Source organism: Gavia stellata, chromosome 25, assembly GCF_030936135.1.
Source record: "Gavia stellata isolate bGavSte3 chromosome 25, bGavSte3.hap2, whole genome shotgun sequence".
In the NCBI taxonomy this organism is placed as follows: Eukaryota; Metazoa; Chordata; class Aves; order Gaviiformes; family Gaviidae; genus Gavia; species Gavia stellata.
The window spans coordinates 5,057,279-5,076,168 of record NC_082618.1 but is presented as its reverse complement, the minus strand read 5'-3'; the positions used below and the strand labels follow the sequence as shown (position 1 = coordinate 5,076,168).

Here is an 18,890-nt window from a genome sequence, read left to right as displayed (position 1 = left end):
AAAGGCATTCAATTACTGCAAGGCAAGGAAGCAAGCGAATTGCCAGCGAGGCAAAAAGCTATTAGACAACATTAGTCTGAAAGGCTCCAACTCCAAACCTATGTCTGCTGTAACACATCCGCACAGAGCCGTCGGGCCATCTCCCGGCTTTAGCACCTTCGAACCGAGAAAATACGTTTATTCATGCTCAATACTTAACTCTGCTAAGTCACAGAAGTGACCAAGTGTAGTAAGAACTGCTGTATCCTGCTAGAGTCAAAACACGAGCACGATCAGGGAACCGCGGTGGTTCTAGTACAAACTCTTTCCTGCCTACTGCTTTTCCAGAAATGCAAGTACTCTTTGACGACAGGGAAGACCACTGTAACATCCAACAACCTACACCCAACATCTGCACACTTTGTGTTTAATCTTTTATAAAAACTTACCACTGTTAACATTCAGCTATCTTTCTGCATTTCCATGTTCTTCGCAACCCAAGCAATGTAATACACTGTATTTTCTTCATTGTTACTAACAATAAAAGCAGAAATTACCAACTTATTTGCCTTGTCAAACCGGAGACAACAAAAACAAGCTGAGAACATGTATGTCATAAAATGAGTATCTTATCTTTACTAATTTAAGAACATTAACTATTCTGATCGTGAGGGCTATGTTTCTCTCATCTTTCCTGGTAAGTTCAACACCACACCTACAACCCCGTGTGTGAGCACTCTTGTATAAATCTCCGCCCTAGACTCCTTGTCTTCTGCTAAGTACCCCATTTCAGCTTTCTCCCTCTCGGCTTCACATCTTCCTCCCGACTCCTTCCTGTAATGCTGGAACATTGTCACTGTATTCTCAATCCAGAAAACACTGTATTTTCAACACCTTGCCCACAAAGTATTTGGGAAACAACCAAGCACAAAGATAAGCAAAGAATAAAATGTAATGAACACATGCAAGAGAAACCTGAACGTACAAGATGGGAACTTTTACCCTGCTTACGTAAAAAGGACTACTGCCTGCTTGGTGTCTTAGAAAATACTAAGCATCCATATATGTATCTGTTCTCTAGCCAATAAATAAACTGTCTTTATTTTCAGCCTCAGCGTGATCAAACTGAAACTTTGGATTATGCAAAAAGTGGATGTAGAAAAATGCTTACAAATCAGCTTGCAAATAAAGAATAATTGTTCATTGGAATTTTAGACTGCATGTAATTTCCTCCGTAGCAAATGTTTCACCCATTACTTATTTGGTATTGTTACACACAGCCAAGTAGTGCAATCTTTTTTCAAAAAAATCCCAACCATTACCATATTCCCAGTCCTCACTATTGCATTTCTCAATACATCATCCAATTAACGACAAACTTGGCATTAGAGCAGAGCGACTGAAACACGCACTAATTCTGACATGTTTCAGATGGGCATTATTTCATTTGAGGAATAGGCAAGAGGGCTAGGAAAGCTTTCAAAAATTTCTTTCCAAGGAACAGGACTCAAGGAATCCTATGAAAGCCAAGTTCTCGAGCCAGAAGTACACCAAGGGCCTTTCTTCTAACATGTCATGCACGTTAGATGTCCAGGGACACCACCCTGGCCACCCCAAAAAGCCAAAGCCTTCCTGCTGCAGGGAAGCAACGACAGCTATCAGAGTATACTGGCAGCAGTGCCCTGGCTTTTACATCCCTCTCAGGTCCCTGTATTGCATCTTCTTGAAGAACTACCAAGCCGCTTTCACTACACATCTCCGACCAGGTGGGGAGGAGCAGGAACATATTTACAGTAGCTAGAGACTCTTTTCTTGACACACCATATAATGGAGTTGATATAACTACCGTTATAAATAGTAAAGCACTGTCTACTTTTAGGACAGAAACTACAAGTTCTACAGTGACCTACACGGGTAAACAAAATTAAACACTCAGATGTGATCGCTAATTCCACTTCTGATGAAGCATGTTAACTCCTTCACTTAAAGCAAATCGGCTTGTGCTGTGGTACAATCAGATCCCACTACAAGATGCCAAGAATTCCACCTGTTCCTAATTAAATAATAGAAGAACTTCAGCATTTAAAAGCTACTCGTTATTACTTAGGTTTTCCAGATTTTGTTACAAATTTTATTATGTTGTAAGATCAATGGTTTACCTTAAACAATTAGTCACAGCATGCATAGAACTAATACTCCATCCTTACTTTAATCATATCCGATGCAATACCAGGATGAGATTTTAAAAACCAGAAACGTGTGAGCAAGATTTGGCTTTAGACTTTCATTCCCTAGCTCGATAGTAACAAGTCATACCGTTCTGCTCAAAAGCAGTAAGAAACTGTACTTTTTACCAGAATGCGTGCCGTCCTAAAAAGCTATGATGGCATTTCGAGACTTGTGTTTATTGTCAAAATACTTCAACACATAGTTCGTTTAGTTTCCAATTGGTATTAACTTCTCCCATTCACCCTGCAGATTCAACTTCGATCTGAGAGCCAAGCTAGGCTTAGTCACGCAACACTGCTGGTCAGAAAGATACGGCAGGACCAACTGCCTCCTCTGATATAGATACATACACACACATACTCAGAAATACTAAGCAAAATCTTGAAGATGCCTGCACGCCGTACCCACGGAAACACGACGCCCCTTTTCCTGTTCTTCAGCAGAGGCTTGTTCTTGTGGCAAAGGCGACACCAAAAACTACAAACGCCAGACAGGACCAGGCAACAGCAGGTAACCTTCACGCTGCTGTACGTCAGCCTCATTCAGATCACACAATTGCTTCCAAACAGGAGATGCAGTTTTAACTCGAGGGCAACAGCATTTCTCCAGCGATTTAATTTGCATTTATTGCCACAATATTCACCTTTTGCAAGGATCTATTCTCTACGCACTGCAATTCCCTCGCCATCAGTTATCAAACATGGGTCCATCTTCAACCACATGGCAAACTGATGCAGAAATGCCATGCTAATTCCACCGTTTCCTCAGGAAACATAACTAACCTTTACTAGAGAAAAGGGTTAAGTGTTCAGCTGGATGCCTTTCAGGTACAGTCTCAAGCGAAAAGCCACGTTTGATACCTGTAGGAAACTGCCATTTTTGCATCTCATATTCCATTTGTGAACAGACCTTTTTGTTCTTTAATCCAAGTTCTGAATTATTTAATCCTGCCTCCAACTCTCGAAATCTCTTTTCCTATAAACAAGAGGTTATTTAGTGAAAGGAAATAAATAATTAAAAGAGTCAGACCCTAAAGTGTTCCTGGCTCTGTTTTTAATTAATATTGATACAATCTCGAGAAACCTGCTGCTTAATATTACAAGGCAGGTCGAAGCTCATCAACAGTTAAACGCCTTCTTCTAACAGAAGGTAGAAGAGGAAGTTGCGAGCAGCCAGGGCGCATGTCGCTCCGCTGCCAGCGATACGGGACTACACAGTCTCAGCGCCTCACAACTTTCTCACGCAGGAAAACGATAGGCTCAAAGCCATCTAGACCCAGAGCTGCAAGAGCTGGAGTTTACAGAGCACAGGTGGAACACCGTTAAGCATAAATCTTTCAGGTTTTTGTCCCGGAATAGGGTAACGGAAGTGCAGATGAAAGAATTTTTATTTTCTATAATTCCACACTCAAAATAGGTTAGTACAAATGAATGATGGGGGAGGGAGGCATGGACAGTTCTGTAAGACTGAAGTTCATACTCAGTAACAATAGTTTTTATAGCATATTGCTTCATCTGCAAGTGGGAGTAAATATTACACTACCTCTTCATGCAGATGGGTGGATTAAAAAAAAAAAAAAGCTAATTTGAAACAAATTAACTATTCTGTATATGGAGGAAGGTACTCTCTACCTCTCTGGTCACTCCGGGACTCTCCCCAAGACAGACTGCGTGCAAAGTTAATAAACTTTGCTCTGCACACGGATTGCCGGGTGAACCTGCCAAAGGGTGAACAGCCTCAATGCGCAACGTGTATAAATAATCACAAGTCCTCAAAAGCAGGTAATGAATATTGTTCAAACAACTTTAAGCTAGCGTTACCAGAATGCTTCAAAGGAGAACCTACAAGCTGTTCAAGTCAGACTGTCACATTTAGTCTGCAAAAACGAGATTAAGGTTTGTACAGTAATACTCCACAACAGGTTTTACAGTATGCACAGAAATTAAATTATGATAAAAGTGAGCTATTTTTTACTAAAAACAGAATAGAACGATCTATCAAAATGCCATTTGGCTGCGTTCATTACATTTTAGAATTTAATTTACATGATAGATACTTTAGCGTAATACGTTTTAATCAATAAGCATTTCTGAAGGCTTTATTTTTAGAGGAAATACTTAGACTTCACTGCTAAACGTAACGCCACAGCAGTGACGTTCGGAGTGTTTATTCTCCTATGCTAAGCAAGTACAACCACACATAACAGAGGCAAAAGCAAAAAGTCCACAATTAAAGATGTCAGCCCTTGTTTAACTACATCTTAATTTAATCCATTTTATTTTATACAATTCTACATCTGGATCTCATTTTCTGTATTCCTGTAGGTATTCTGGGTCACTATTAAGAACCCTTTCAAGTTAGCAAAGTTCAGCCAAGTCTACCTTAATCCAAAGCCTTTAAAAGAAACAATAAAACACGAAAGGAAAAGCAAAAAGAAGGAAAAAAAAAGAAAGGAAAGCCTAAACCAAACCGCTACTTTACCCCACCTCCTAATGCACCTGAAAGTCAGAAGGGACCAGCCTCCTACTACGGATCCTGCGCAGCACTTCCCGTTTTGGGGGTTGCTGGGCTCTTTTTTTTTTTAGCATCGCTCCCGCTAGCTCACCCTCCGCAAGCCCCGCCGCGGGGAGGGGAGGGGAGGGCGGCGGGCCCCGGGCCCCGCCGGGCCGCGCTCCCCGGCCCCCCCCCCGGCATCCCCTCACCTCCGGCGGGGCTGCGGCTCTGCCCAGCATCAACGCACCGCGCTCCGCCTGCCGCAGGGCTCCGGCCGGGCACCGCCGAGCCCGCCTCGGAGGGGGCCAGGGTGGGCAGCCGGCGGCTTTCGAGCCAATTTATTTAAACGGGAGGCACCGGAGGGTCTGGAGAGGCAGGGCAGCGCCTTCCTGCACCAATCAACTGGGAGAAACAGGCATGTTGCAATCCCATTCAGCGGCGGGAGCAGCACCAATTCCTCGTTTGACAACCTTTCCCCCCCGGCCCTTATCTGTCCCCCAGCAATGATGCTGAATAGTGGATCTGCAGTTTCCTCAGGGCACGCACCCAAGGGGTGAAGGGAAGCTGGCTGGCGAGGACTGTCCCTCGGAGGAAACAGGACTTCTAGGCTGCTATGAGCCAGCACAGTAAAGCATCAATATTCCGCTCATCTGTCAGATCCTGGACAGCAGGAGAGGCTGGAGAGCCCGTGAATTATGTAAGCGTGCCCTCCCGCCGCCGCGGGGAGATGCCCCGCCGCCGGCCGTGCCCCGCCGGGCGGGACGCCCCCGCGCCCTGCCGGCCCCCCGCGGCCGAGGGGAGCCCCCCCGGACGGCGCTGCCGCTGCCCTCCCGCACAGACACGCACCCCCCCGCCCCGGGCGCTCGCCCCCTTCCCGCCCCGCGGGACCCCGCCGCCGGCGGCTCCCCCCCCCCCCGCCCCGCCCCGGCGCGCTGCCAGCCGGCCGCGGCGCTCGCAGGGCGGCGGAGGCGCGGCGGGCCGGAGCCCCCTGCCCGCCGGCGTCGGAGGGGCGGGGGGCCGGCACCCCGCGGCGAGGCGAGGCGAGGCGAGGCGAGGCGGCGGCGGCCGGGCAGCGGCGGGGGAGCGCCCGCCTGGCCGGCACCACAGCGCCCCCAGCCCCCGCCGCTCCGCGCCTGCACGCCGAGGCCGGCCGGCTCCCTGCGCCCCCACACAAAGTCCCAGCACTCGGTAAACTTTCCCCGGCTCCCGGGGAGAAAAGGCGGCGGGGAAGCGGCGGCGGGAAGCGGCAAGCCGGGGGGAGGGAGGCAGGCGGGCGGGGAGCGCAGCGGCCGCCGGCAGCCCCGCCGCCGCCCGCCGCCCCGGCCGCCCCGCGCGGCCCCGGCCGCCGGGGGGGAACGGGAAGCGGGGAAGGGAGCAGCCCGGGACGGAGCGGGCGAAGCGGCGGCGGCCCCGGCAGCGCCGGCTCCGGCGCCATCTTGGGCTGATCGATGAATTGAACAAAGAGGATCAATTTCCGATGGGGCCGGTGATCAATGGCGGGGGGGGGCGGAGGGAGCGGAGCGCCGCGGCCGGGCGGAGCGGGGGGTTCCCTTTAGGCGGCGCGGGCCGGCAGCGGGAGGAGGAGGGGGAGGCCGGGCCCGAGGGAAGGCGGAGAAGGGAAGGAGGGGGGGGGTCCGGCGGCGCGGCCCGGCCGGTGCGGCGAGCGGGGGAGCCTGACCTGCAGCTGCTGTAAATCAAAGCGCTTCCAATATTGAAACATCGATCCCACATTGGCCGCCATCTTGAGACATATTGAGACAGAGTGAGCGGCTGATAGAGAGAGAGGGGCTGGAGTTCAGGAGCCGGGAGGGAGGGAGGGAGGGAGGGAGGGAGGGAGGGAGCCAGCCGGGAGGGGGGAGGAGGGGCGGGGGGGCAAGGGGGAGGGAGGCGGGCAGGGAGCGCCCAAATCCCGGCCTGGAGCCCGCGCCCGCCCGGAACACGGACTCAGCCCGTGCGCTCGCGGGGGGGGGAGGGGGCGCCGCGCCCGCGCGCTGACAGGGCGAACGCCCCCCCCCCCCCCCCCCCGCGTCTGCCGTCCCGGGGGGGGGGGGGCACGGCGGGGCGGGGCGGGCAGTGCGGGGAGCGGGGGGGGCCGTGCGGGGCGCAGCCGGGCAGTGCGGGGTGCAGCGGGGGGGCAGTGCCCGCGGCGCGGACCCCGCGCAGCCCCCGGCGCCGTGCGCGGATCCCCCGCGGGCGCGGTGTGCGGGGCTGATGTCAGAGCACCGCGCGCGGTTCCCGCGGAGGCGGGGGTTGGGGGGGGTGGCGAGCCCCCTCGGGAGGCTGCAGCCGGCGGGGGGAGAGCGGAGGGGGGTCGGGGGAAGCGGCGCGGAGGGGTGCGCTCGGGGCAGCGGGTCGGCCGTGCGCGGCGCGGGGCGAGCGCCGCTTCCAGCGGGGTTTGCCCAAGTGCGGGCAGGCGCGCGCTCGCAGGGCCGGAGCCGCTGACCGCTGCCTCGGAGGGGCGGCTCGCAGGAAGGCTGGAAAAGCAGATCACAGCTCCGCGCAGGATATCCATAGAAACGGAGATTAAAAGGATGAAATAACTTATTTTGTTCTAAACAATAATGTTGCTATAAATACGAACATTTTCCTTGTTCCCTTCCTGAAGAGCACAGAACATTTTACCAGGCTCATCTCTTAACAAAACAAACCAGTGTACACAAACCGCCCGCAAACACGCTGCCCCCCGGAAAGCATTCCTTCTCTCCTTGCTGGGAAGTGGGCAAACCCCCGGTCTGGACCTGTCCCCTTTGCAATCAATAAGCTGCACAGTATTTTTCCAAATACGGCTACTTTCACTGTTCCGCGCTTCATCTGTAAAAGGAAAATGTATCTTTCTCTGGGTAAGTGAGTGAGTGTAGATTTTTTTCTCAAATTGTATTTGATCATCAGGTGAATTTAGTGCTCGCTCAAGTCAGCGGGTTGACTACTTGAAAATGGTTCTGTCTATCTCTGGAGAAGTTACGGCAGAGACAGCGGCAGAGCAATCGCTGCGGATTATTTCCCAATCTGCTGCCGTCCTCATTTGGAGGAACACCATTATTTCAGCCTCCATTTCCACTTTTCGCTGAGGCTGCTGCTTAGAAAGATACTAATTGCGATGGCGGGTTTTATGTTAATGGGCTCCACGTAATGATCAGCCCGACAACTATAGACCTTCAAATTGTTAGTTGGCTGTACTGGGAATAAAACTAAAGGCGTTGGGTTACGAAGATGTCAGGCCTCCGCCTGGTGAGCTAGATCGGGCGCCCAACGAGAGGGACATCCGAGAGCCTCCGCGCCGTGGCGGACGCGGCTGTCGTGGGGCTGGACCCAGCGATGCCTTTCGAGAAGGAGATCCCTTTTTCCCCAGAAGTGCCGCGCTTCGAGGGAGGGCAGCTCTTTGCTGGGACGGTGGCTGCGTGTCCGCGGCTGGGGTGGCGGTGGGGAGGCGTGGGGTGCCCAGCCGGGGCCCCCCCTGCTCCAGCGAGAGGGTGTCGGGTGCTTCTGAGCGACAGCCGTCTGCAGGGACTGAGCTGCGCGAGCCTCCAAATTCTGACTAACAACGTAACCGGTTTGGTAGCTCTAAAATAGGATTTTAATCCTGGGAAGCATCATTTCACATTCCAGTGATCTAATCAAAATCCTTTCCTCTAATCTCTCCATGGTCCCCCCTTTCTAGATGAAAGAGGCTGGAGTTCCTGTCTTCACCCTTTCTCCGCTGCCTCCCTGTTCTACCAGTCTGTTCTGTGTCCAGGCAACTGCAAAGAGACGTTTCAAAGACTCCTGCCGTGCCATGTAGATGTTTTCTCTTGTTAGTTTGGACTGCAGGTGTGTGAGCCTCAAGGATGAAGTATCATGGTGCTGTTTCAGGTTCGGGGCATACAGTCGTAGTACAATAAATCACATAGTAATGCTCCACTTTGAACGCGCACACACAGAAAAAGGAAAAGAAAAAAGCATCTGACCTGAATCATTTTCTGGAAACACATCTGGTTAAAATCCAATGTTTTAAATTGAGTAATATTTTAAAATACATTTGGTAGGTATTAAATTACAGTGTTATATCTGGTAATATTTATGATACTAATGTGTTAAGCAGAGGTTTATATCTGTCAAGAAATATGAATGATTGTCATATGGGGTAACAAATGTATCCTGATATAAATAATATTTTACGATATTTTTAACATTATTGTAGTCTTTTTTGCAGGAGTTACATCTTGTCACATTATTGCCAATTTGAAAGAAAAGCTCTGTGGCTAGATACCAAAGCTTTTAGCTATATAATTTTGAATAAGAATAAACAGTACGGCTGATTTTAGGAAGTACTGAGAAACCTCAACTCTGCCGGAAGACAGACGCTGAGCACCTATAATTCCTATTGTCTTCCGTGCAGGATCAAGTCCCTTATTTGCCATTTTGTGTGGCAGCAAGCCCAAGGAAATCTTGCTTGACAGCTCTGTTTTCTCAAAGTGCTGTATTTCTTCGGGCTGGATTCTGCAAAGATCCTGCAGGGTACAGAGCTCCTTGGAGCAAGCGGTAATTTGCTTTGTGTTCCTGCCGAAACGTTCCTATGTAAGATGGAGGAAAGATCCTGGAAAATTTGGTGCACCCTGGCAAGACGACGGGTAGAATGAAGTTTCCTTGGATTACTTTGTTTTGAGAAATCAGTCTCGTCTGTTCATTTGAGGAAGGTTTTCTTAAGGTTAGATTTGATCTGTGTAAATGCTAACTTCTTTCAACATGCACTAATAGAGTACTGAAAAAGTAAGTACAGTGTATTTGAAGTTTAAATCTAAAATGATGGCAGTAACTAACAGTACTTCAGTAAAGCTTGCTACATCCAAAATATTTGTAAGTATGTTGTACAGATTTCGTTTTCATTTTCTTTCAGGTATACTCATCTGGGCACTATTTTAGGAATTAGGCAAATATCTGATTAAAATTTGTTTCCTATTAATGTCACCCAGTCATAATGTGTCACTAATACAGATATTTAATTAATACATTTGCACTCTGGGCCATCAACGGCAATTGGTCTTGTTACGCTTCACATGTCGTCGTCCAGAATACTGAAGAAAATGGACCTTTATTCCGAGGGTCCCAAACTTGTCAGAAACAATTCTTTGTCACACCTGCTCCTCTGGGCAGCAGCCTGCATTCATTAAGACATTTTGGACCATGAGTCCAATTTTAATCACTGGACTTAGGCTCCTGTTGGCCTTAGCGAATCTAGCTTAATTCCTTGGCCAGGACACTGAAAGATGAGGTGCTGCTTCTCCCAGCAAGGCTGTAACATTGAATCTCTTCTCCATGGATTCTTGTTTTTTTCTTCTCCTCTTTTTTGCTTAAACTGATTCCCAAATTCCTCTCAGTTCCCATAAAAGAGTTCCTCTGGAGCCTGTACCCGTGTCTGCTCCTTGTCCAGCCCATTCCCTCCTCACTTTCATGGCTCTCATCTTTGCATTTTCTTCAGCTGCTTCTTGTCCCCAGCTTCCTGGCTCCGTGTGTCTGTGTCTGCTGAAAAGGAGTGCCTCATTCCAAAATCCTGTCCCTCTCCACTGCCGAAGTATCGTTCTGTTCACTCTTAAACTGGATCTGAGAGCAAAGTAAGCTGTGCTCCATCTATCCTTATTACACCATGCCTCTGCATGGTCAGAGTCCATAGGGATGGCAAAGAACAGAGACAGCCAGACAGTTCATGTTGCTGGGAGATTTAGCCCAAATTAAGATCAAAACTCATACATGTCTTCCAGATCACAGATGTTTTTTTCCCAATTATTGTCAGTGACTCCAATTCTGCTTGACTTATACCTGTTGTAGTAGCCAGAGGTTTTGCAGCATATAACTTGCCAGAGGATTTGGCTAGTGATGTGGACACAATGATGTGTGTACAGGCTCGGGAAACCCCCCAAGCAGAAAACGGTTGGAAGCTGGGAGAGTACGGGGGAGAAGTATCCCATGTGCCTGCCCACTCTTCCCTAGGCATCCCTACGGTTGCTGGCAGAGACAGGAGGCTGGGCTGCATGGACCCTTGTTCTGAACCAACATGGTGATTCCCACATTCTTTGGTGATTTGTGAAAGTTTTAGCACAAATCGTGTAGACGGTGGCATACATGATCTAAGCATGAAATCCTACGACTACCGCATTGCCACAGATACACACTGGTAGGTGGAGGAGAAGAAAGCAATTCTCACAGAGGGCAGGGAAAACAGCCACAATTAACAGCAGAGTAAATTTGGGTGGTGTGGTTACTTGCTGTTTAGCTCTGAAGACGTTTATAAGTATCCAGCATAACCCACAACAGATCTTCTCTGAGGATTTGTGGATTAACCCATACCAACAAAAACATGTGATGACATTGTAGCGGTATTCTCTGCCACGTACAGTAGGAGTTACTGAAGACCCCAAAAGAACCAATGTATCAGTGTGCCTAATGAATTGAGCCAGTCCTCCCAGACTGAATATGTTCGCAACATTTCTGTCAAATAGCTTCTTTTGGTACAGTATATTTTATCCAGATGCATGGTTGTGTTTTGGCCACCATAAGTAATAACAATACCCATAGGCAATCAAGAGAATTAGAGAAGAAAAGGACCTATCGTATTCCACTCCCTGTAGCTGGCAGGGAGTAACAGTATCATACCAAATTTATGTAAGTACATGGTTCGCACCAGTTTTAATTTGTAAGCACTGCCCTTATTGTCCTTTACCCCGTGTGAGGATGATATCAGAGCCAGCATTTTGCCGGACGGGAGGCCCGCTGAGCCCTTTCTGGGCTGGGCAGGGCTCACACTCCTCCAGCACTCTTCTCTCCGACTTGGGCTGTTGTGTTGATTTGGGCATTTATCTTCTCTGTCCATTAAAGGGGTTAGGAGACAAGTTAGTAGGTTATGTTCCCAGGCAAAATTCCCACCTTTTCTCTCACTTGGAACCTTTCACTTACATTTACCTTTTCCTGGTTTCTGTTCGGGTTTTGGGTTTTGCACATATTTTGTGGTATTTAACTCTCGCTATTCCTATGAGGAATCTCCTCACCCACTTCATGCAGCCCCTTCCTCACTTCAGGCTCTTGCTCTTCTCATCTTTCTCTCCCTGCTTGGTCAGGGATCCATTTTGGCTGTGCTTTCCCCTCCACTAACTCTGTCCCAGCCCGGTATTTCTCCCAGTTTCTGCAGAATCTTCAGGTCCACTATTTCACATATTACTTGAGAATAAGAAGCTGAAACCAGCATTATTATTGTAAATCCTTTTTTTGTTTTCTGAACCTCAGCTGGGATGATTATATTCTGCTTTCTTTGTGCCGTTCCCCCGTGGCAGGAGAGCTGGTTTAGTGACTGTAGCTGGGGATGGGAGCTGCCTTCAGCGGCTGTCACAGGACTCTTCGTGACATGAAACAATTCCCTGACTTTTCCCTCAGTTTCTCCATTCTGTAAAATAATAGTGGTCACCGGGAGATAAAAATCTCGTGACTGTCAGGTACCGGCATCTCGCAGGTTGCAGAACAAGGAAAGTGCAAGAAGGAGATGGAGGGAAATACGTAAATAAAGCAGCTCAAAGGCTGCTCCCTCACCTACCACTTTCCCTTTCATTCACTTCCAGATAGGGCCTATAAAGCGGGTGAGTGCAAAGCTGACGCGATCTTGGAAAAGGAAAGAGGAAAAAGGTTTTTCTTTCACTTTCCCGTCACAAAGACTTCATGTGGGGGGGGGGAAGAAGGGAACATCCCTCTGCTCCCTTCCTCCAGCCGGGCTTTTTGGTCTCCTTGTCCTGGCCTGTCACCACCCCGCGGTGGTCGCACCCCTCGCGGTGGGTCCCCCACGGGTGCCGGCCGTCCCCAGGGTGGCTCAGCCCCACATCGGCACAGCCGGCTCCGGCACGCGGGTGCCAAGGGGAGAGGCATCCGCGCCTGGGCCCTGTTGCAACACGCAGGGACGGGAGAGGAGAGGCAGACGGGTGTGCGGGGACGGAGAGACAGGTGTGTGCGGAGATGGGGAGATACCCAGACAGACCGACTCGCCTGCCTCCTGCGCCGCTGTACAACCAAACCCTGCGCACAGGGCTGCAGCGCTCGCTGGAGCTATCAGGGCAAGCGGGAAGCTGGCTTCATTGTAATGTGTGATGTTTAGGATGTTTGAGGTGGTTTTTCTTCCAATAACGAGTGTGAGATTTCATTTCGGGAAGCACATCTTTTCTTAGAAACACAACTGTGACTGACTTAGCACAACTGTGATTTTCTGCAAACACAACTGTGTTTGGGGTTGTTGCATTTGAATGCTAGGGTAGGAGAAACAGTAATTCTGGATTAATGCAGAAAGGGAGAAAATAGACCCCCTTAGAGGAAGCCTAAGTTCACTGCAGCTGCCATATACTGGCAAAACCGACGCTGCATCCCACGGGAAACATTTTACTGTGGAGAACCTCCTTTATGAAGAGAGCATACTGGGTGCCTGTCATGACACTCACAAGCGAACCAAAGTGCTTGGGATAGCATATCAATCCAGTATTTCTTTAGAAACATATACAAAATAAATTGATTTTTTTTCCCCTGCCATTGCATCATTTCCTATTTGGTGTTCAAGTGGTGACAGATTACCAAATAGGGGGGAAAAAAATCCATATAATTTTTTATATCTAAACATTACCTTCTCCTTTGGAATAAAGAGATCCAGTCTTAATCTGACCATGATTCTCCACATTTATATGCTGTCCCTTGTTTGCATCTGCTTGGCATTATCCTGGATTGGGGCTTTAACCTGATATGAATCCAAAGAAATTATACAGGAATTGATGGGATCACTATGAATTTCCAGGGGTGTGGGATAATGCAGCCCATAGCCTATTAATCTTGTTGTGTTCTTTCTGTAAATAACAAGCTGGATTTGGCCCAGCAAGAGTAAAACAAATTGAAAGCATTCATAAAGAGAAGTAAATGGGTTTAAGATGCAAGAAAAACAGATTGGTGAGTTGTCTCCAAGTATCCAGTTTTCAAAAGTACCAAAGCATGTACAAAACTTTAGTTTAACATGTTCTTAAATGCCCTGCTGCGTGGGGCTGGCTGCTGAATCAGGGCCATAGGCGTAAGACCTGCTTTCATGAAAGGATTATATAAAAAACATTTTAAAAACTGCAAGAAGGAGAAAAATGTTCAAGGGCAGCCAACCTGGAGGAAACAAATATAATTTAGTTATGTGAAGTGTTTATAAATGCAGTTTATGAACATGTATGAAAGAGTAATCTTTTACTTTTCAGACTGCAACTGTCACACAGGAAAGAAACAATTGCTTATTTGTCTTTTTCAAGGATTTTTAGAGAATTCATTACAGTTCAGATATTTATTTTGACCTGCTTTTTCCTTTTTAATAGCTTATTGTTTTGTTGATTATTTCAGATTAGCCTTTTTTGTGTGCTCTTCTTCATTTGTGACTGATAGAGAAACATTTACCTGGTTTAGCTGAAAGTGGGAATTTATTTTAGATTTTGTATAAAGTTTTAGACTTTCTTTTCACATACACGGGTTACCAAATTTTATCTATAGACCTCACTTTTTATTTCTCTTACATCATCAGCATAAATCTGAAGTGACACAGATACCTGGAATTGCAATAATGCTATGTAACAGAACTGACTATCAAGCTTCATATATAGATTAGATTAATGCATAAATCTAATTTGATATTTTACATTACTGGGCTAATATTTTACAGATGTAATGCCAAGTTGTTAAGTAAATGAAAATTACAGAGAGTCCAATTCTGAAAGGATTACTCAGGCAAAAATCCCTGAAGTCACAGGGAGTATTGCCTGAACGAAGTCTGCAAAATTAGAACTAGAGCCATATTCCCAAAACAGACAAGCAGATTTATCTCAGAGATCTGCCCATGAGTTGAATTCTTGTAACAATGAAAGATATATAGGGGAAACGAACAAGTAGGTAACCTGAAATATAAGGAGAGACTGATAAGATCACACCAACCCTGAGCAAGCACTTGTGTGGTTGGTGATGTCAACAGGAGCCCAAGCTGTTTTAATAAACTTGTTCCTAGTTGTCCTATACTGTGTTTTATATACTGAAGTACACAGATCACATACGAGTTTAACAAGAAGAGGATTCATATTAAATTTGTACATAAAATACCTCCATGAAATATGTGAAATGCTTTTCTTTTTTATATGATTCCAATAAAACATCCATCATAAAACTCTGCCCTCCTACGTCTTTATATTCCGTTTCAGCTGTTGCTTTGTGTTTAAAGTTTGAATTCATGACACTCGGCAGATATAATTGTGGAGCAGTTTTAATTGGTGAAGAAAGACCATTGCTCTGCTTGCTCACTCCGGGGGTATAAATCAGGAGAAACCCCACTAGAATTGATGAAATGCGGCGTCTGTGTAAGAGGCTGTTGGGCCAAATTATATAAATGGTTGCAGCTCCTATGAAATGTGTAGTATTGTGTCTGTTTATAGCTGCTCTGGATCTGGCCCACTGACTTGGATGGAGCTAAGCCAGGGCTGATTTCTGCCCTTTATCATGAGTTTGCTCGGTGTTTTGCATTGTAAATTCTCCTGACTCTTGCTGCCAAACTCAGCTCCCTTCTTCACAGTTTCATTCTCCGAGTGTGAACTGATACTGGTGGAAATCCAAGGGTAAAAAAGTGGTGAGTATAAAGCACAAATCTGTAGCCTGGATCTGAGAGGAACAGCTTGACCACAGAGGAAGTTATTTGCACAAAAAGTATTCAAACAGATATGCACGGTTTACATGTGTTTAGTAAATCTTGTCTGAAAACTAGAACCAGCTGTATAGTATATGGAGGCCCTGATCCCCAGCTCCTTCTGAGCAGTGTTTCATACATGTGGATGATACATTTCAAGTCACTTTTTCCATCTTTTAATTCGGGGGCTGCGAGGGATTGAAATACGAGGAGCGTGATTTCCACTTCAGTTTGTAGTGGTCGTCAGCATCCTCAGGTAACCGTTCACAGCTCTGGCTTTCCCGCTCGTGGAGACATTCCTGTCGCAACCCCTTTCCTCCGTCTGCAGCCTAGGAGCAGAGGTACGGCGTAAAGCCCCTGTGGTAGCTCAGGGGCGTGAAAGCAGCCTTTCATGCCAGGCTCGTCCTTCCATGCTAGCATTAGGGCAACAGAGACCGGCTGAATCCTTAAAGCACAATTATCCCACAGCGTTCGCCCTATGCGACGACAGCGAAATCGATTGAGCCGCTCTTGGTTCACTCAGAAACGAGAGGAGAACCAGGCCTGAAAGCTAAATTTGCATGCAAGATGAAGAAAGTTATAGATGCAAGCAAGATCTTTCTTCCTTTTTTTTTTCCTTCTTTTTGTGTGTGTGTGTGTCTAACTATGCAACAAATTTTGTAGCTGAAATTTACATACTTCTTGATTCATGAAATTATGAGCAGCTGCTATTTTGCTACATTCTTAAATTGAAAAGGCAGCGAAGAAAAGAACAGACACATTAGGCAAACTCCATCTGCCCCTCATGTCTATCACTTTCCTTCACTCTCTCCTTTGCCAAACAGGATACAATGGCGTAATCAGATGTCTTGGTTTGCCTGGGAGAGTCCCCAAATTTATATAGCTGTCATCTAAGATGGGGCTTTTGTTTTTAAGGCAAGTTCTTAACGCGGTCTCTTGTTCCCCCCTGAAATGTATATACATATTTTCGGAAGAAACCACAGGACACAAAAGATCTTCAGGAAGAGAATAACCTTCAAAATGGCTTACAGGCTTTTGGAGGCTCCTGGAAGTCTTCAGACATGTATTCTTAGGGGTTTTAAAGACTCTGAAAAAGGATCACTTAGATTTAAAAAGCTTTCCTAGTTTTATTTTTTCTGCTTCCATCTTATTATTCAAACTACGGGAGTGGAAAGATTTGAGGTGAGAGGGTAAAATATAGGATTGAGAATTAGGACAGATGGGTTTTATTTTGCAATGGATCTCTGAACAAATCCAATCTACAGGTAGTTCCATGCTTGGAGAAAAGGGTTATTGAAGCTCTTTGGAGAAGAGAACCTCTATCTCTGACATAGTTGAAAACAGCCTGGCCCTTTCTTGTACTAAAGGTCACTATACAAATAATAACACTACTTTTCATCATGATGTAAATGTTTTAATGTCCCATTTTTGAATGAAAAGATGGAAGCTCAGAATTTTAGACCTATTTAACACCTGGTTAAACACTTAACAAAATAGTAACAGCTGAGTGCATCCCTGTTAAGTGGACTTCTTTTCCTTTTGTTGCCCCACTTAAGAAACAGTCGTTGTCATTCAGTCTCATTAACATAAATATGTTCCCTAGGAGATGTCCCATTAAAGTGGCCATCCCTATTAAGCATGTCCCAATTAAGTAGTGTTTATTGTATGGCAGGTTCCAGACCTCAAAGCAGAATAATTTTCAGTTCCTAGAGGGAAAAAAAAAGAAGTCAAAGAAATTACATATTTAAAAAAGGCTTAAATTGATACAAACTGATAAGAGCCCAAAAATGAAAAATGAGGGCTGACACTTCATCCTTTTGTTTACCCTGTAATGCTGCTTTTCTGGTTTTGAGTTAAGAATGTAGCCTACACCCTAACTATGAATTTCTTGGCTTTGATTTGATTGTGTCATAACTTAATGTTTTATGACTTACAATCACATTAGTCATAGGAGTCACTCAAGTTTAGAGATGATGGAAAAGACATAGGGGATAGACAAATCCATACTCAGAAAGACTAATAGTCTTGTGATTGAAACCGTGGGCTGGGACCCAGGAGATCCAAGTTCAGTGTCCAGGCCTGTGCCAAATGTTTCTGCCTCACTTACAGCAAAACACCGAGACTCTATTCACGGTGTTATTTAGATACCTGAACAGACATTTAAATATATTTTTGTATGCTTCTGTGCATACGTAATCTATTTTTCTCTTTTTTCAATCAAGGTGGATTTAAGTTGGGGGCTTATTCAAGGTGCTAAAAGACAAGCTCTGGAAAATTTTCCTACGTTGGCTGAAGATGATACAACTCCCAGTTGTCTGCTGCCAAAGGCTACCCCTTATCCCCCAAATTACGTTAGTGTCAGCCACTGCAGAATAAAATCTGGGTCTTTAGCACAAACCTACCTTCAAAGAGCTGAAATTACTTGCCTTGATTTTGTCTCAAAGCAGTGGAGATGCAGGCAGGTAACTCCTGCCTATTATGCTTCTGTGGGAGGTAACCTCCAGCGCAGAGACTGAGCGGAGGAGTAGGAGTAATGCCATCTTCAACAACTGAAGGGAGTTCAGCACATTTGCACTTTCAGCCAGGACATTTGCACCTCAGTGTTTACCCTGCAGAACCATGACATCCCTTGTGTAGTTTGTTTTACCCCAAATTATACAACCTGTCCTTCCTGTGAAGAAGCTTGTATGTGGGTGTTCAATAAATATATGAAAAATATTCATGTTCCAGGACCACAGACTGAAATCTCTTCATGGCAGGACCCACTCCATTCTGTGGGGCAGCCAATGGCACAAGGACCGGGCTGAGACCTCCAGAAGTTTCCTCAGTACAGCCAATGATGGAAATACAACAGATTCGAACCTTCTCAGTAAACATAATTTTGATTTGTACGCAGTGGTGCCTTCTCTGCATCACTTTTTGGTGTTTCTAAGAAACAGACCGTTTGAACTATCCCAATTTATTTTCTTTATTTCATAGAATCATAGAATCCTTTAGGTTTGAAAAGACCCTTAAGCTCATCGAGTCCAACCATAAACCTAACACTGCCAAGTCCACCACTAAACCATGTCCCTACGTGCCATGCCTGGAAGCTTCCATGCAAGCTTCCATGAAAAGCAATGCACACATGTTAAATACTTTTCCTTAGTCTCAGTAATAACATTTTTTTTTTTTTTAAAGGAATTATCCCTGGAGTACAGTTTCACATCAAAAACAATGATTTGTACAGTGGTGCACAAACGGTTCACGCATTTAATACATAGCCCATGCTCTGAAGAGCCTTAAGATTCCTTGTTTTTACAAGAGGCATAGTACTTCAAAATGAGGCTCTGTGAGTGGGTGGTAAACTTTCTTCTGGGTCACTAAGTAGCAACTGGGTGCTTTGAAAGCATCTTCCAGAAGCCAGGTAATCTGTGGTTGAGCGATGCAGATGTTCTACTGTGGTCAAATCAGAAAGAAAGACTTCTAACCTTAAGGCAGTAAAGTAATTACA

At 46.4% G+C, this 18,890-nt stretch overlaps 1 protein-coding gene across 6 annotated transcripts in view; it reads right to left on the bottom strand.

The window, feature by feature from the left end:
- The window catches only part of CUX1 (cut like homeobox 1), a 285,116-nt gene extending 278,622 nt beyond the window's left edge, over positions 1-6,494 (bottom strand). For all 6 annotated transcript variants that reach the window (XM_059829439.1, XM_059829440.1, XM_059829443.1 and 3 more), the window contains exon 1: positions 6,380-6,494. In XM_059829439.1, coding sequence (XP_059685422.1) covers positions 6,380-6,442 — 63 coding nt within the window. In that variant the 5' untranslated portion in view covers positions 6,443-6,494. The remainder of the gene's footprint in view (positions 1-6,379) is intronic.
- Between the last annotated feature and the right edge of the window lie 12,396 nt (positions 6,495-18,890).